The sequence below is a fragment of the Lissotriton vulgaris genome, chromosome 2_1 (genome assembly GCF_964263255.1).
Source record: "Lissotriton vulgaris chromosome 2_1, aLisVul1.2, whole genome shotgun sequence".
In the NCBI taxonomy this organism is placed as follows: domain Eukaryota; kingdom Metazoa; phylum Chordata; class Amphibia; order Caudata; family Salamandridae; genus Lissotriton; species Lissotriton vulgaris.
The window spans coordinates 1320315506-1320334488 of NC_141687.1; the positions used below are offsets into that span (position 1 = coordinate 1320315506).

Genomic DNA, 18983 nt, shown 5'->3' on the forward strand with positions numbered 1-18983 from the left:
CATGCCTAAAATATTGACATACGGTTTTACAGGATAAAGATTATAGTTCAAAAAATAATACAAAAAAATAAAATACAAAATAATAATTCTGGACATAAACCTAATATCAAAGAATTGTTTTTTTTTTCGTTGATGAGGGCCTAGTCTGAGAAGTACAAATGATCATTTTTAATCTATTGCTTATATTTTGAACATTTACATTTTATCTATTGCACTTTAATCCTGGTTCTTTGATATATGTTTACTTTAAATTAGGGGGTCGGGTAGATAGTTTCTATGAGAAATATTTTAGCAGTAATGATTTTTGTACGAGTTGTGCGAAATAAGAAACTATTTTATAATGTTCCTTGATGTGATTGGTAACTAAACCCATTTTATGAGTTCTTGTTTTTGAAGATGTGATAGCAAATCGATTGAATCTGCGCTTCTTCATTATTGTGCTTAGTTGTAAACCATTGCATCCATGCACTTTATAATGCATCTTAATATTGTTTATCAACACCAAGTCGTACAAGTGTTTTGTTGAACAATGATACGATGTTAGTTAGTTCTAATCGATGTAACCTAAGTTCCTGTCACAACCTGAAGTGTTTTTAAACTTGTTTGTAATGATTTTTTATAATAAATAAATAAAACATTTTCTTCTCCTTGTTGCTAAACTCCAGTCTTTCTTATTTTATGTCACAATGACCCTTCTATATGAACACACTTACCCAAAGACCGGTTACAACCATTTGATGCATCAGACCCAAAGATCTGTGATAGATAAGGCTGACTTTATACTGAACAGATCAACTCCTGATAAAGAATGGCAAGAGGCAGCCTTACATCTGGAATATGGAACCCCAGTGAACCTTGTTACTTTACAGTACAGTACTTACGCTGTACAGAGACTGTGGCACTGCAAGATGCCTTCCCCGCACAATTCTGAGCTACGCAGGTGTAAACACCATCATCTTCTGGTACTACATTGTCTACTGTCAGTGTTGCAACTCCATCCTCAAATGTGGAAAGGCTGTAAGGTATCAATTGATCTGTTGGAAAGAAAATATGAAATAAAAATTATGAACATGCATATCTAACTTAGATTTATGGTAAAACGTTATGGTAAAATTGCATACCGCTGGTTTACAAAAACGTACATTCTACTCCCAATTATTTGATTCATATAGAATTATTAAAATTATGAACGTGGCTCTGGACTTTGATATATCTTTTGAGTTATTGTTTAAAACTATCTATAGGAATATCATAATTTAATAAATCTAGATTCAGAAACAAAGTATTTGCACCATTTTTATACATCAAGGTAGAGAGTGGATTTAGAGTTGTAACAAACAGTACTGTTAACAAGTGTTAAGTAGCACCACAAACATATAGTTTTACTGTACATTGGGTATACAATACGCACCATATCCAGCTCTATCATTGTGCTTTAATCAAGGAGCTCCTACTTACCACCAAAAAGTGCTTCCAGAGCATACGTTCAACCAGTGACAATATTTGATAATCCAAAATTTAAAACATTCAAACCATTGAGTAAAATTCTGGGAATTTTAGAGATATAACCCTTTAAACTGTATCAACTCTGTCTACCCAGGGAAGTAAAAACATCAATCAGAAAATACAATTTCCTATATTTATGGCTTTAGCTGCCAAATCTCAGTAAAATCCTATCCTTGGTAGATGTAGTATTGTGAATTAATATTCCAGGATAGGTACATTCTACAACAATGTCCAAAGCTTGATTATTAACAATACAGATAAAACGATTATAGCGGTTTGCAACCCACACACCATATCTTCATTTTTGCCACATGTTTTAATCAGTCTTAACTTACAAAAAAAAAATCCCTAGATTTCTCAGGAGACAAGATTCAGATCAAACACCAGTTCTTCAATCATCTAAGCACTCTGGGCTTTGCTGGACTTCATTTGGGCTCAACTTAGTCTCCCTTCCAATCTGCTGCATCGTCAGTGCCTGTGCACCATACAGGAAACTTACACGGCCTGTGGGCATCAAAGACACCAGAAGGTTTCTCGCTTGGAGTAAATGAGTCACTCCACTGCATTCACAGGCACCGCAACTGAGTCGACCGGTCTGCTAATCCTGAGCTCCTCCGGACTCCGTAAGGTTCTGCAACACAGGTGGTGGTTTTCACCAGCTCCCGAGGCCTGCCCTGCCCTCTCACCAAGTTTTAGGCCGGTATCCCTTGTGGGGGTTGCAATAACCAAACACCTGTGCACCGCGTCAACTTGCAGTTGCAAAGACTTGTTGTCTTCCTTCCAAGAAGATCTTGGGGCTCCAAGTAGCTCCAACCTCAAGCACCTCCAACCAAAATCTTCAGCCACACTACATCATGTGCATTGCGGCCTGCATCTTTTGGTGAGCTGCTTGAGGTCCTCTTGCGACTTCAGTGCCTCCGGCCTGTGGGCCCATTTGAGGGTCACCTTTGTTTCTTTTGGGTTCACCTGACTGATTGGGGCCTGTCCTGACTCCCCTGCTTGTGGGGAGTCCCTTGGACCTTGCTGGTCCAGACGTTTCTCCTTCTTCAATTCCTGCGTTGGTTGCATTTGCCAAGGATTGTTGGTGCTTCTGCCGGACCCCGACCCCTCAGCACTCGACATCCTTAGTGGGACAGCTTTTTAACGTAATGGTCTTCCTCAGCATCGCCTGGTCCTCACAGCTGCAGAGTTGAGGTCCACGTCACCCATCCTGCAACTCTGGGCGGCATTCATCTTCCAAGTCTCCTGGTAATTTCTGAGTGGCATAGACTCTGTCACCTCTGCTTGCAGGTACCTATCATCTAGAATACACCTTCAGATTCCACTGACACTTTTTTCTTCTTCAGCAGCAGCACTGTCCTGAAGTCCTCCATTGGGTTTGACGGCTGTTTCCGATACCACTTCACATGTATGCATCCTGCTTTCCGGGTGTAGGTAATGTGGGTACTAGGGTATCCACGGGAGGGGTGCCTCTCCAACCTTCTGTCTTCCACTGGGTTTCTTCAGGGTCCACTGGGAAGGGTCCTTAAACTTTAAAGATCCAACCGCAACTTATATGTAGAGTTGTACGGAGCATGCAGTTGTGTTCACAAACTGCACATGCTCTCCGTGGGGTCTATCTACTCACCTTGGTTGGTTCCTTGGGTCCCCAACACTTCTACGTCCTCTCGACCTTGTCTTGGAATGAGTCGTGGTTCTTATACCCCTTTCTGGGTGTATGGTTTGCCCCCCCCGGCTCCACTGTTTATTTTGTGTTATTTACTGTATTTCTATGCAAAGTATTGTGTGCATTGTGTTTATATCTGCATAGGAGATATATAAACATGTTAGACATTATTCTATAATAAATACATATTTTTATAAATACCTTGTGTGGTTCTTTTTCACTTAATCTATACTATAAGATTGCATTCTGGTAAAACAAGCTGCTTTACACTCGTTCTGGACTAAGCCTGAATGCTGTTTTCCAAAGCTACCACTTAGAGAGCTTTCTAAGGTTGTCTAAGAACTCTTAAATCACAATAAGGGTTGTCTGAACTGGTGCAAGGTGCCCACTTACATTAGTGGACATCATGTACCAGGCCAGCTTCTCACACCAGCTCAGCTAGAGAATAAATATCACCAGCTCAATTGCTGATCACCGATGCTTGCATGCTATCTTGTTTACAAGTGAGGGTGTAAACTGAAGCCCTCTGGGACACCTCGGCATGTCTATAGTCATATCATGGGAAATGTGGATGTTTGATTTCTGTATGTGTAGCCCAATATTGTTGGGATTCTTGGGACTGCTATCAATTTTTTAAAAAAACTATGGGGCCATTTACCTGGATATAGCCAAGATCTATCATTGGTGCATAAGGAGTTAAAAGGGTGAATCTCTATCAGTAAGTTCAAGCATGTCACCATGAACCTCGTCAGTAGGAATGGTACCACACTGTCCAAAAGTTAGGAAGACTTTTGTTAACATGATTGTTAAATAAATAATAGACACTATCTTGACTATCATTTCTTCCCACCATAATTCACATAAGAGCTGACATGTACGGTGTAATCAGTAAGAGGGTCTTCTTTTTGTATTATTAGCAACTCTTGATATAATAATGGCACATAATTACAATAGTTATAAAGTATAGCACTGGCAATGAATGCATAGGTATTTCCAGCTTCTATCGTCACAAAAATAAATGTACTGATAACTCTCCGCCTTAGGCAAATACAAGAAGTAGCAACACTGAACAAGTCCAACAGAAGAGGAGAGTAAGAGCCTGATTTTAAGCAAAGTCACTTTAGATAGGCCGTGACCTTTCATGGGAAACTATCCCAATCTGGGTGGGAATCAATTCAAAGCCAGGTTCATTTCTTTGTGTTCATTCAAACTGAGTGCAGATTTGTGTACAAAGCAAACTAATAACATCTTGGTTTGCTTCAAATGTGTGTTTATTTAGACAAAAAGTCTGTAATACATTTGATTGCTATTTTCTTCAACATGAAACTCATAAAACAACCAAATAAACTTTTTCTTTTACTGATTAAAGAAATCAGCCAGGCCTAAGCACCACATCCACGTGGCAAGAGCCACTGCAGCTGCGAGCCTCCTAGTTCCACATTTTATGAATAATAGTTTTAAAATTAGAAACATGATATAAACAGTTGATCAAATTATGAACACATGCTTTCAAAATGAAAAACAAATATGCATTTCCTTTCAATTTACTTTTCATTGATCTGAAAAACCAAACTAGGAACAACAACAAGGGATTCATGGCTAACTTGGCTTTCATGATCTCACCCTCATTTGATTATCTGGTGAAAACGTAAGATTTGGTTAAAGGTCAGAATCACTCGAAGAACATAATTATTGGGCGAATGAATCTGCTCCCTTGGAGCTCCTGGTCTCTTTTATTTGAGATATGCATTGCCAACCATTTAAACACATGCTTAGACGGAAAATAATTCCATATTTGAACACTACCCCAATAAGAGATATGCAGGCTTTTAAAAAAGATTTATCTGCTTAAAAAGTAAAATATCCCATGGTTTTGTCTACTTTTGTACACCTTCTTCCAACACAGAGTAGAAATGTTCGTTTGATCCCCACAAGATGGGAAACATCACTTACAACGCAACTTTTACAACGCATTGCCTTTACGACACAACTTTTACAACGCAAACCATTACAACGCATTGCGCAGGGGGCGCTCTAGGATAGGGAATAGGTTTAATTTACTGTCCAACACCTTCGCTACTATCCACGGGGACTGGAGTTGGAATAGTAAATTAAACTATTCACTATCCAGCGCCCCAAAGCACTATGCGTTGTAATGGTATGCGTTGTAAAACCCGCGTTGTAAAAGCATGCAATGTAAAAGCATGCGTTGTAATGTCGTACATCCCCACAAGATAACTTATCTTAGACAAAATGACTCAAGAGGTTTTGAATTTGTCTCGAGTAGCTCTCACTTTAGATATACAGCAATCCGGTGTTGAGGTTTCCTACATTCTGGGGAGAGTCAGCTTAGTTAGATACATAACCAGTTAACGTTCAACTACTTTTGAATGGTTAAAAGGTGTGTTCAATGAAAGCAATATCTTCCTTTGGGGATTGTGTCAGACCGATCATAACTGTTGTGTGTTCAGCACAATTATGAAAAAATAACCCATCTTCTTGCAATAGCTGGTATAAAAGGTGATAAAATACATTAAATCTGGCTGGATGTAAACATTATCCTGGATGGCACAGGTTACCTTTGACTCTGTTGATACATATTTCCCCTTGACGCCCCAGGAAGTTTATTACCAAAAGCTAAATTGAACCAGTACTGTGCCCCAGTTGACACCCCCGCTCCACCTCTTTCATTGTAGAAAACAGATCGGGGTGTTACGGGTGTTGAACGCATTTTCCGTGTCAAGTAGCTTCAACATGCCTGGTAATTCACAGGCCCCTGAAGCCCCTGCGGTGCGGGCGCCCCAAGTTCCAGCGGGCCCCCTCGGCACAGTACTCTGCCCAGAGAGCTCCTTAATGAGTCCGGAGTGAGCCCCTCCACGTAACTTGTAGGGGGACCCCCTCAAGTTTCATTACACCAGTGCAGCCAGACTGGGAACAGCAACAAGCTCTGGCAATCTGCTCGACCGGTAGCGGGGGAGATGGGTCGGGGTGCTAGTGAGAATGCTCCGCTCCCACTTCACTGCTCCTGCTTTTGGTACTGGGGGACGATATTGCAGCACTGATGCAAAACTGGCCCCCAGTAACAAACCCACCCCCCACACTTCCTACCCACAGGGAAAACACCTGGTGCCCTCTAGGGCTAGTCCAGCCCTGGACATCCGATACTATTTATGTCCAATATGGAGTACTTAACACCCACTTTAAGTGACATACTACTACATCTAGATGGTCAAAAACCTGATTGCTAGCCCCCCATGATATTACAGGCATAGAGAAAAGTTTGTAACTCATACCAAACTTTTCCAGTAAATCTGATTAAATGTACACTGGAAAGCATGTCATTTTCTAAATAACAGGAAAGAAGAAAGCCTTCTTCCAAAGAGCTGTCCGCACAAACACACACTTGCGTCAATGAATGAGGAATAGGCAAGCAACGCCCATTTAATGACACATCAAAATGACTTGGAGAACAGAAGCATACCATCTCATGTACGAAATCACACACCACAGTAAATGCAGCTCCGAAACTCGTTGATGACGAAAATGACAAAATAATCAGGAAAATATGCAGGGGGTATCCAGAAAGTTAAATATCTCAACACTTAGGACCAAAGCTTTTATGGCACCAAGCAAAATAAGCAAGTCACCACAGCCCTATTCAGAGGAGCTCTCTTGTCTCTTAAATCCAAACATCTATCCATTCATCCGTTTATCCTTCCATCCACCTGCTTATATCCACAATTACACCTTGACATTCTGTCACTCATTCATTCTTTTATCTATCATTCAGTCTTCCACTATTCCATCCATCCTCCCATTAATATCTAAACCTATCCATCCATCTCCAAACCTACCCATCCATCCATCCACCTTTTCGCTCATCCATCCATTCAGTCATTCATCCATCCACCCTTTCACTCCATCCATCACTTCACTCATCCTTCCATTCTTCCATCCACTCATCTATCCATCCATTTACCCTTCTACTCATCCATACATGCTTCCATTCACCCATCCATCCTCCCTTTTACTCATACATCTATTCTTTCACACATCCATCGTTTCATCCATCCACCCTCCCTTTCTCTAATCCATCCATCCATCCTTTGACTCATCCATCCATCATTTTGCCCATTCATTCATTCACTCTTTCACTCCATCCATCCATCCTTTCACTCATCTATGCATCGATTCTCATTTTCAATAATCCAATCCATCCTTCCTTTCACATACCCATCCTCTCATCAGCCATCATTCGCCCTCACTTTCACTCAGCCACCCGCTCTTTCACTCTTTCCCTTATACATCCATCCATCCTCTCATCATCCATCCATCAATCCACCCTCCTTTCACTCATCCATCCTTTCACTCATCCATCTATCATCCCTTCATCCATCCCTCAACCCTCCCTTTCACTCATCCATCCTTACATCCTACCTTTCACTCATTCTTCTCATCCTTCCATTATTTCACTCATCCATCCATCCTTTCATCCACCCACCCTTTTATCCATCTATCCTTTCATCCATCCACCCTCCCTTTCACTCATCCATCCTTTGACTCATCCATCTATCCTCCCTTTTGCTCATCCATCCATCCTTTGAATCACCCATCCATCCTTCCGCCCATTCATCCATTCACTCTTTCACTCCATCCATTCACTCTTTCACTCATCCATGCATCCATTCTCCCTTTCACTCATCCCATCCATCCTCCCTTTCAAATAGCCATCCATATTTTCACTCACATATCCTTTCATCCATCTTCCACCCTCCTAATCACTCAGCCATAGCCATCCGCCCTTTCACTCACTCATCCATCGATCCTATCATCCACCCACCCTTTCACTCATCCATCCATTCTTTCACTCATCCATCTGCCCATCCTTTCATCCATCCACCATTCCTTTCACTCATCCATCCTTATATCCATCCTTTCACTCATTCTTCTCATCCATCTATCCATCCACCCATCCATTCATTCTTTTACTCACATCAAACCATCCATTTTTTCACTCACTTATTTACCTTTGTCTGCCAAGTTGCAGACAGAAGAAGCCCATCAAGAATTCCCCTCCTCCCTGTAGCTGCTAAAGGTGGGGGTTAATGAACCACCAGCTTCATCCATCGATCCTATCATCCATCCATCAATCAATCCACCCTCCCTTTCACTCATCCATCCATTCTTTCACTCAACCATCCTCTCTTCCACCTTCACTCATTCATCCATAATTTTTTATCATCCATCCACACTTTCACTCATCCATCCATTACCCTACTATCCAGTCACCCACCCTCCTTTTCATTCATTCATTCTTTGAATTATCCATCCATCCACCCTTTCATGCATCCATCTTCCCTTTCACTAACCCATCTGTTCGTTCACTCATACATCCTTAAATCCTTCCTTTCACTCAATCATCCACCGATCTTTCTACCCATCCACCGTTTCACTCATACATCTATCCATCCTTTCACTCACTCAACTCTTTCAAGTTATTTAGGAGTCTTTGTCTGCCGAGTTGCAGACAGAAAATGCCCATCAAGAACTTCACCCCTGCTATAGCTGCTAAAACAGGGGGGTTGACTACGCCCGGACTACTGATAAGCCCAAAACAGAAGCCCACTACATCCAAATAGATCAATACAGCCATGTGCCTGACATGATCTTGCAAATAACAAACCAAGAGAGACCACAAAAGAAAACAACTCAGAAATATCTCTCTCCTAATTCACCAGAAGATATTAATAAAACAGTTCAGCAAAATGTAAGCACCTGAAGATCATATGTAGCACATACATCCTGGCACCATGTCACCAACATACAACATCTGCAGCCTGAATGAGATAAATGCACATGTGTGCAAAAATGCGTAAGAAACTCTTATAGAAGAATACATGAAGGAGAACCTATACTAGGAGTACACCGCAGACCCCAAGTGCGATACGAACTTACATACCATGTGTGCGCCACAGGAGTGTGCACCCACTTTCTTTGTTCCAGTTCACTTTGGTGTTACAGAAGGAGCTGCGAAATCATGACCTCGACTGTAATGAAAACGGACTTGCGTTATCTCTAGGGGGCATTCCCTCATTTGATTGGGGGCATGAACCAACACAAATGAGGAAACACTTTGCCTCTAAACCCGAGCTGTGTTAAAAGCACATGCAGGTGTAGAGGCAAAGGAGCTATTGAGGGAGCTGAGATAACACACCATACTAAGGGACTCGCAAAATAGGTGTGCCCACCCTGGAAAAATCCTTAAATAGGGAAAAAGGCATCTAATGGACAGCTCAGACATCCACTCCTGGTGAGTGGAGCCACTCACTGCACCTACCTGCAGATGGATCTCTGGTCTCATTTCAAATGCATGCAGGGTTGCCTCTGGCACAGTGAAAGGTGGACCACCGGTTTCAAACAGCTGGACTGTTTTTTACTAATGATCTGTTTGCAGTGGAGATGACAGTTTATGCCTGCACTTCAACAGCACAATCGTTGTGATATGTTTCATTCTGCAACCGGTGCACAGACTTAAGTGTGCACGGCAGCATGGTGTGGGACTGGGTGCTGTATCCAAAATATGAACACAGGATCACAATTAAAAATGTTCAACACCTTTATTGATGGAGTCCGAGGGGCCGATAATGGGTTTGGGGGGTGGGGGGTGGGGTGCGAGCCCCTCCCCTTTATTTTAAGGAGTGACACTTCGGGATGGGGTCCCCAAGGCCAAACAAGACTTGGGGAGGGGAGCAACGTGGGCCCCTCCCCTTTATTTTAAAGAGCGGCAATGGGGATGGGGTACCGAGAGTGTAACAAGGCTTGGGGAGGTGTGTCCTGAAGCCCCCCTCCCCTTTAAAAATAAAAAAGGCCATGAGGGAAGGAGTCCCCAGGGCCAGGCCCTGTGGCCAACCCACAGCCATGCACGCCAGAAAGCCGTGTGCAGCGTGGGGCTGACTGCCTTTGGGGGGGATGACCACAGGGCCTGGTCGCATGCCAAGCCTTCACGCCAACTCCCTCTCCTGCAGCGTGGGGCTGACTGCCTTTGGGGGGGATGACCACAGGGCCTGGTCGCATGCCAAGCCTTCTGGCCAACTCCCTCTCCCCTGCAAATGGCCGAAGGCAGTGGACAACATGTGGATGGCTGCATGAGGGGTGTTGGCCACAGGGCCTGGCCTGCGGCCAATCCCCTGTCATGCATAACCGAAGACCCTGCACAGTGTGGGGTTGGCTGCCTTTACATGGGTTGGCTACAGAGGCTGGCCTTAGACATGGCAGAGGTTTGAGTTAGTTACCCTAGGGCATGAGGTATAGTCACTTGAAATAACTATAAACTGGTGAATTTCAATGTTTTTTTGTGTTTAAAACATTACATTGTTACTGAACATTTCACCTATAACGTTACTTTAACCTTTGTCTTTTTCAGTGAATTTATATATAACTATATCTATATCCACACCTTCAGGCATTTGTCACATATAAATTTGGAAATTCGGTCACACTGCAATTATGTCTTTCTGAGTGAGGATCTCCTGGGTGGCTATGAAAAACGGTATTCAGCGTTTTACTTATTATTCCTTATACAGGCACAATGTGTATGCTTACACGTGTACCCAGGAGGCATGTATTCATAAACTAGTTATTACTTTAATTTTAGCTCAGGGGAAGTACGGTGTTCTAGCAGAGAATCATATCCTCAGGGAATGACGACACATTAAGGCTGTGACAGTCCACTAAGACAGCAGACACTCTTTTTAATTAAAGGTATAATAATAAACCCTGAAACACATTACCAGAAACATACAAATGGCCTCCTTGTATTGAAAGAAAAAGGACTTGCAAAGTCTAGTTTTAAAACTCTTCGCCACCCCCGCCCCGGATCAAGAAATGTTCACATGTAAATCAAGATACTATGTTCACTTCTTTGTACTTGCAGACAATAGCTAGTCCTAAAATTTGAAATTTATATTGAACAGGCTTATGTTTGGGTTCAGTACTCATTTTAAGTACAAGTATTAGATCAATAGATCAGAGCCTTAGCTTTTAGTGTCTGCTGAAATCCCGTTTCACAGTTAAAGGCTCGATCTGCAGAAGAGGGCCGATAATGAGAGAAAGGACTACTATTATTGCCCTAAGCGGAATGGCTACTAGAAAATGTCATCCATGTAAGGCAGAATCCGCAGTATTAAATCATGCGCCAGTCATTATGTGTTCCCTTCCACACCACTGACGTTGACAGAGCTTCCGAAATTTCAATTTCCTTTAAAAAAAAAAAAAGAATAATTAACATCTTAATATCTACAAATGGATCAAACACCTATCACCAGAAAGGTCTATGGTCAAGAATTTGTGTTGCATATTTACTCTTCTGAACGTAATATTATATTTGTTTTTCTGTGTTCTTTTTCTTAAATAAAAAATTATTTAACAAAAAAAAATAGAAGAATGGGATGTGAAGAATGCATAGTTATTGGGTGAAATGTATGTGTAGAATGAACACTGTACTTTTTAATTTGTTTTCCTTTCTAGTCTCCTTTGGTCTCTTTAACTACTGGGGCCGTCACAAGGAGGGGCATCTACAGCGGCACACAGAGGTGTGAGGTTGCTGTATTGTCTGTCATCTGCCAAACCGATGGAGTAATTATGGAAGGAGAAGAGGGCTGGCCTCACCATAAGGTATCAAAGACCTTTCACAATAGAGCATGCAGTTTCAACCCTCCTCATGCCATCAACCAAATAGCTGTGTTCCCAAGGCTTTAAGTGGGCCCGGTCTCATCATTGCTGAGCCCCGGCACTTTTTTAAAGGGGGAGGCTTGAAAAGGGTCTCTATCGGGCTCTGTTTTGTGCCCTGGCACAGGCGGTCCGTGTTTTCTACCTAACTGGAGTGACAGCAGGCACACCGATATGCCCGTGCTCACACTGCTCACTTCTCACTAGTGGGGACAATACAGCATGACGTCATGCCAGGTGAGCGTTCTAGGGGAAGGGAAATCCTTTAAAGAAAGTCATTTTTTCTCTGGGTGTCCCTTCTCTTTTTGAAACTTAGGAGCAGCAACATTGTTGTGGTGTCACCAGGGCTGTAAGTGGAAGCTTTTTCAATATTACATACAAGCCATAGTTGCTGCTTATTTATCTTATGCAAATAACAACCAATGACAAAGCCAATAGTCCTGACTTGTTGTAGGTATGATGTTACTTGTATCATATATCTGGAAGGAACGGCAAACAGCTAAATACACGTTGGGTGGCACACTGTGCTAAGCATAGATTTTTAGCTTAGATGTTTTAAGCCACGCCCTTAATTACATTGGCCATTCCCCTTTAAAGGACCACTCCCCCCAGTATTTTCATCCCACTTAAAGCCCTGCGTGTTCAGGATGACTAATCAGTAGCTCCTTGCTAACATAATGCATCATGGAATAGATAAAAGATCCTTCACTCCTTTCCCCTCACACAAGTGCCACCATTGCTCTATGTACTAAGCTCAGGGCAAGAACAGTAGTCCACTCTCAACAAATGAGGGCACAGTTGGTGATCCTCCAGTCCGGGACATACTTATGTCAGGGACAGTCGTAGGGCTCTGAGCTAGATGCGCTTGACTCTAGGGCCAAAAATCCAAAGTCAGTATATCAAATACATGCAGTTGGGGGCTCAGGGCAGGGAAAACACCATTCTACCATGACGGGACATTACCAAGCCAACAAAAAGGCACTTCCATAGACTTGGTGTGTATACTACTCTTTGGTGGAAGACACCTGAGGAACATTGAAAGATAATTCTACCCCTGGTTAATGAAACTGTACTTAAAACTAACGAAAACAACATTTGGCATCAGGCAAATCGCATCAAAATAGACCATCATCAGACAATGATTGAACACCTTTTTAAGTCCAATTCAAGATATTTTTACCATTTTGTTTGTAAACTATATAAACAAGCATTTGCAATGCAATAGGTCTCGCATTAGGAAAGTTTGAGTTATTGGTATTGTAAATGACACATTTTTTATTTATGTTTTGTTTATGAAAATAGCAAAATTAATAGCTTTGTCATTTACAATGCCAATAGTTATAAACTTTCGCAAATGTGACACCTATAGCATTTGTAATGCAATATGTGTTGTATTTACGTGACTTACATGTATTGATATTACAAATAACAATGGCTTTTAGTTTTTTTTTTAATAATTAACACTTGAATTAAAGTGATTGTAATTTATAATGGCATTAGCTTAAACTTTTGTAAATAACGTTTGTGAAGATTATGCTCAGTGTATTTTATTGTGATGAAAATCCAAGAACAAAAGTGAAATATTAACATCTCTTTGTTACATTTGTAATAATGCTTGCAACATTGAGAGAACATATTTGAACCAGTTGTTGAATGGTTGCACAGATTGATGCTGTGGTGGCGCTGAGTGATGTTGTGATGGTGAACGAGTGATGCTGTGGGGTTCAGTGATGCTGTGGTAGCGCATAGTGTTGATGTGGTGCCCCTGAGTGATGCTGTGGTGGGGCTGAGTGATGCTGTATGCTATGCTATGTTTTGTTTTGCTACCCTATGTTTTGTTTTGTTATGCTATGCTATGTTTTGCTATCCTATGCTTTGATTTGTTATGCTACGCTATGCTGTGTTTTGTTAAGCTATGCTATGTTTTGTTATGCTATGCTATGTTTTGCTATGCCAAGCTTTGTTTTTCTAGGCTATGTTTTGTTATGCTATGCTATGTTTTGTTGTGTTTTATTATGCTATGCTTTGTTTTGCTATGCTATGTTTTGTTATGCTATGCTATGCTATGTTTTGTTGTATTTAGTATGCTATGCTATGTTTTGCTATGCTATATGTTTTGTTTTGCTCTGCTATGTTTTGTTGTGTTTTGTTAAGCTATGCTATGTTTTGTTGTGTTTTGCTATGTTTTGTTGTGCTATGTGTTGTGTTTTGTTATGTTATACTATGTTTTGTTATGTTATGCTATGTTTCGTTATGCTATGTTTTGTTTTGTTATCCTATGCTTTGTTTTGTTATGCTAGGTTTAGTTTTGCTATCCTATGCTTTGTTTTGTTATGCTATGCAATGTTGTTTTGTGTTTTGTTATGCTATGCTATGTTGTGTTTTGCTATGCTTTGCTTTGTTATGCTATGCTATGTTTTGTTGTGTTTTATTATGCTATGCTTTGTTTGGCTATGCTATGTTTTGTTATGCTAAGCTTTGTTTTGTTATGCAATGCTATGTTTTGTTATGCTATGCTATGTTTTGTTATGTTTTGATATGCTATGTTTTGCTATGCTATGTTTTGTTGTGTTTTGTTATGATATGCTATGTTTTGTTAGGTTATGCTATGTTTTGTTATGTTATGCTATGGTTTGTTATGTTATGCTATGTTGTGTTATGTTATGCTATGTTTTGTTATGCTATGCTATGTTTTGTTGTGTTGTGTTTTGTTATGCTATGCTATGCTTTGTTGTGTTTTGCTATGCTATGTTTTGTTTTGCTATCCTATGCTTTGTTTTGTTATGCTATGCTATGTTTTGCTATCCTATGCTTTTTTGTCATGCTATGCTACGCTATGTTTTGCTATGCTATGCTGTTGAGGGTGTGTGAGGGTGTGTGGGGGTGTGTGAGGGTGGGTGTGGGGGTGTGTGAGGCAGGGTGAGGGTGTGTTTGGGTGTGTGAGGGTGGGTGAGGGTGGGTGATGGTGTGTGAGGGTGAGGGTGTGTGAGGGTTAGGGGATGAGAGACTGAGGGTGTGTGAGGGTGAGGGTGTGTGAGGGTGAGGGGGTTGTGAGGGTGAGAGGGTGTGTAAGGGTGAGAGGGTGTGTGAGTGTGTGAGGGTGTGAGTGGGGGTGAGGGGTGTGAGGGTGGAGGGGTGAGGGGGTGTGAGGGTGAGGGGGTGTGAGGGTGAGGGTGCGTGAGGGTTTGAGGGTGTGTAAGGGTGAGGGGGTGTGTGAGGGTAAGAGGGTGAGGGTAAGAGGGTGAGGGTGTGTGAGGGTGAGGGGTGTGAGGGTGAGTGAGGGTATGTGAGGGTGTGTTAGGGTAGGGGGTGAGGGGGGTGAGGGAGGGTGAGGGGGTGTGAGGGTGAGGGTGTGAGGGTGGGGGTGAGAGGGTGAGATGGTGAGAGGGTGTGTGAGGGTGAGGGGGTGTGAGGGTGAGGGTGTCTGAGGGTGAGGGGGGGGTGAGGGGGTGTGAGAGGGTTGTGAGGGTGAGAGGGTTGTGAGGGTGAGAGGGTTGTGAGGGTGAGAGGGTTGTGAGGGTGAGGGGGTTGTGAGGGTGAGGGGGTGTGAGAGGGTTGTGAGGGTGAGAGGGTTGTGAGGGTGAGAGGGTTGTGAGGGTGAGAGGGTTGTGAGGGTGAGAGGGTGTGAGGGTGAGGGGGTGGGGGTGAGAGGGTGAGATGGTGAGAGGGTGTGTGAGGGTGAGGGGGTGTGAGGGTGAGGGTGGGTGAGGGTGCGTGAGGGTGAGAGGGTGTGAGGGTGAGGGGGTGTGAGAGGGTTGTGAGGGTGAGAGGGTTGTGAGGGTGAGAGGGTTGTGAGGGTGAGAGGGTTGTGAGGGTGAGAGGGCTGTGAGGGTGAGGGTGTGTGAGGGTGAGGGGGTGTGAGAGGGTTGTGAGGGTGAGAGGGTGAGAGGGTTGTGAGGGTGAGGAGGTGTGAGGGTGAGGGGGTGTGAGGGTGAGGGAGGGTGTGTAAGGGTGAGAGTGATGGTGTGTGAGGGTGTGAGGGGGTGAGGGTGGGTGAGGGTGGGGAGTGAGGGGGTGTGAGGGTGAGGGTGAGTGAGGGTGTGTGAGGGTATGAGGGTGTGTAAGGTTGAGGGGGTGTGAGGGTGTGGGAGGGTAAGAGGGTGAGGGTGTGTGAGGGTGAGGGGTGTGAGGGTGAGTGAGGGTGAGGGGGTGTGAGGGTGAGGGTGAGAGGGTGAGGGGGTGTGAGGGTGAGGGTGTGTGAGGGTGAGAGGGGGTGTGAGGGTGAGAGGGGGTGTGAGGGTGAGAGGGGGTGAGAGGGTGTGTGAGGGTGAGAGGGGGTGTGAGGGTGAGAGGGTGTGTGAGGGTGAGAGGGTGTGCGAGGGTGAGGGGGTGAGAGGGTATGTGAGGGTGAGAGGGTGTGGGAGGGTGTGTGGGGGTAAGGGGGTGTGAGGATGAGGGGGTGTGAGGGTGAGGGGGTGTTTGAGGGTGAGGGGGTGTTTTAGGGTGGGTGAGAGGGTGTGTGAGGGTGTGTGAGGGTGAGGGTGGGTGAGGTGAGGGGGTGTGAGGGTGAGTGAAAGTGTGTAAGAGTGAGTGAGGGTGTGTGAGGTTGTGAGGGTGAGGGTGAGTGAGGGGGTGTAAGGTTGAGGGGGTGTGTAAGGGTGAGGGGGGTGTGAGGGTGTGAGGGCGTGAGGGTGAGGGGGGTGAGGGTGTGTGTGAGGGTGAGGGTGTGAGGGTCTGTGAGGGTGAGGGGGTGTGAGGGTGGGTGAGAGGGTGGGTGAGGGTGAGAGGGTGGGTGAGAGGGTGGGTGAGGGTGAGAGGGTGGGTGAGAGGGTGGGTGAGAGGGTGGGTGAGAGGGTGGGTAAGAGGGTGGGTAAGAGGGTGGGTAAGAGGGTGGGTAAGAGGGTGGGTAAGAGGGTCGGTAAGAGGGTCGGTAAGAGGGTGTGTAAGAGGGTGGGTAAGAGGGTGAGTGAGTGTGTGAGGGGGTGCGAGGGTGAGGGGGTGTGAGGTTGAGGGTGAGGGGGTGTGAGGGAGGGTGAGGGTGTGAGGAAGGGTGAGGGGATGTGAGGGTGAGGGGATGTGAGGGGACGTGAGGGTGAGTGGATGTGGGGGTGAGGGTGTGTGAGGGTGAGGGTGTGTGAGGGTGAGTGAGGGTGAGAGGGTTTTGAGGGTGAGGGGGTTTTGAGGGTGAGGGTGAGTGAGGGTGTGTGATGGTGTGTGTTATAAGTAAATTATTGTTAGAAGATGCTATTGGGTTTTTTCCAAGAAAATGTAATGATACAAATGTCTTGAGTGATGAGAATGAAAGTTGTTGTGTGAATGGATTGGGTTGATTCCATTGACTTGACTCTATGGGCATTGCTAAGTGCTATGGTATCAAATGACCATTAGTGCTTCTGTATCTCAGGTACTAGATACAGGATCACAAGTAGTGGTGTGCAAGGCCATATATTTTTGTTCCTGTGAAGTAATCACAGTCCTTGCAAAGAACTAACAGTCCTTCCTGTCGTTTTTACAAGGATAGTTTTCATCTGAAAATCTGCACTTTTGCAAACTTTTGAATTTTTTATTACCCAAGTGTTATTTGGATGGAGTCCCTTAAGAGGAAGAGCTAAGCAAGATAAGCATTCCATACTAAATGCTAACGAGCTCTAGAGCATGGATGCATAATACTCACAAGTAATGCACTTGCCTACAAAATGCTTGCAGGTTACTTGAGCAAAGCAGGACTGCTCCACGAAAAATGGGCAATGGTTTAGGAAAGAAAAGTGTGTGCTTTCTCTAGGCAACCCCACAAGACTGCAGTCACTTAAAACCACTAGTCAAAAGTGTAACCACAATCTCCTAAAATAAAACAAAATAAAAGAAAGCAAAATGTGGAAAAATCGGGCTCGTAATTTAATGTGTAAGAAATAAAACTAGAGGGGTGGATTTGCTCCAAGAAAAACTGAGCTGCTCTCTATAAACAAGCTCTCGGCATTGCGGGGGCAAGGGAGCGCATTCCTTTGAAGTCTGAAGCGGGGGCAGGGAGCAAATTCCTTTGAAGTCTGATGCGAGGCCGATGGTGTTTGATGTGCAAGCGCCTGATTCACATGAAATGTACCGAATCCGCAGTTTAGGGAGACTTTGACAGCCTACTATAATCTCGCCGATCAATGCTTACACATTGATACAGCGAGACCTAAAAATGGGACCCTGAAGCCACAAAATCAATCCAATTAGAACATAAAAAATGTAGCAGAGACACTTTAGGAAGGGAAATGTTTCATAACGTGGAAAGATGGAAATTCAGCTAAAGGTTTCAATGAATTGGACCTTCGTGGGTCCAAACAAACAATTCCATGCAATGTTCAAGATTCCTGCATCCAGAGATTCCTAATATATAGATGTTTACATAACAAAGGTCTTGCAAGCTGTAAACCACAGAAGTGTGCTCCAGCAAACAGTTGCGGCTCCTCCACTAAGGTGGAGGAGTGTTGCCCCACTAATAGTTGAGCAGTGGAAAATCAAATGAAAATGATAACAAGAAGTTATCATCCTGTTATTTTCCCTTGTGACTCTGGGAAGGGTGGGGTTGACTCGCTGCAGAGGGAGCAGGGGTGGTTTGCACTACCTGCCTAATTGTGCATGATGCTTTGACTAGCCCTTTAGGGCCAGCCAAACAGTCTTGTATGGTTGGCATATTCTCCATTGGGCTGTGCTGCACAGCCCTGTGAAGAACATGCCCTGCCACCCCAGGCACTGCCTGAACAGCCAATCAGGCTGCTCAGACATATCATGACACTGCTCCGTCAGTGTCATGATTGTCTGGCAGAGAAAAAAGCCTGGGTGCTTCGGGTGCAGGCTGCAGGCAATAGCCGGAAAGAAGATAGAGGAGAGGCGTGCAGCGGAGGCAGCAGCAAAGCAGGTACATTTATTTGTATTTTTTTCATCTTTTGTAGGCATGTTATAATAGAGTTTGTTTTTTATGCGCACTCATAACCAGCAGACTGGACTGTGGAAACGCCCTGTATGCCGGGATCAACAAGTCTCTGCTCCGCACACTGAAGACCATACAAAACACCGCAGCCATACTCATCCTCGGCATCCCTTGACACGAACACATCACCCAACACCTGCGGAACCTCTACTGGCTCCCATTTGAGAA

The 18983-nt window shown here is 44.0% G+C and overlaps 1 protein-coding gene across 3 annotated transcripts in view; it reads right to left on the bottom strand.

Moving 5' to 3' along the window:
• The window catches only part of MYLK (myosin light chain kinase), a 1710670-nt gene that overhangs the window by 738019 nt on the left and 953668 nt on the right, over positions 1-18983 (bottom strand). For all 3 annotated transcript variants that reach the window (XM_086957081.1, XM_086957079.1, XM_086957080.1), the window contains exon 12: positions 882-1034. In XM_086957081.1, coding sequence (XP_086813207.1) covers positions 882-1034 — 153 coding nt within the window. The remainder of the gene's footprint in view (positions 1-881; positions 1035-18983) is intronic.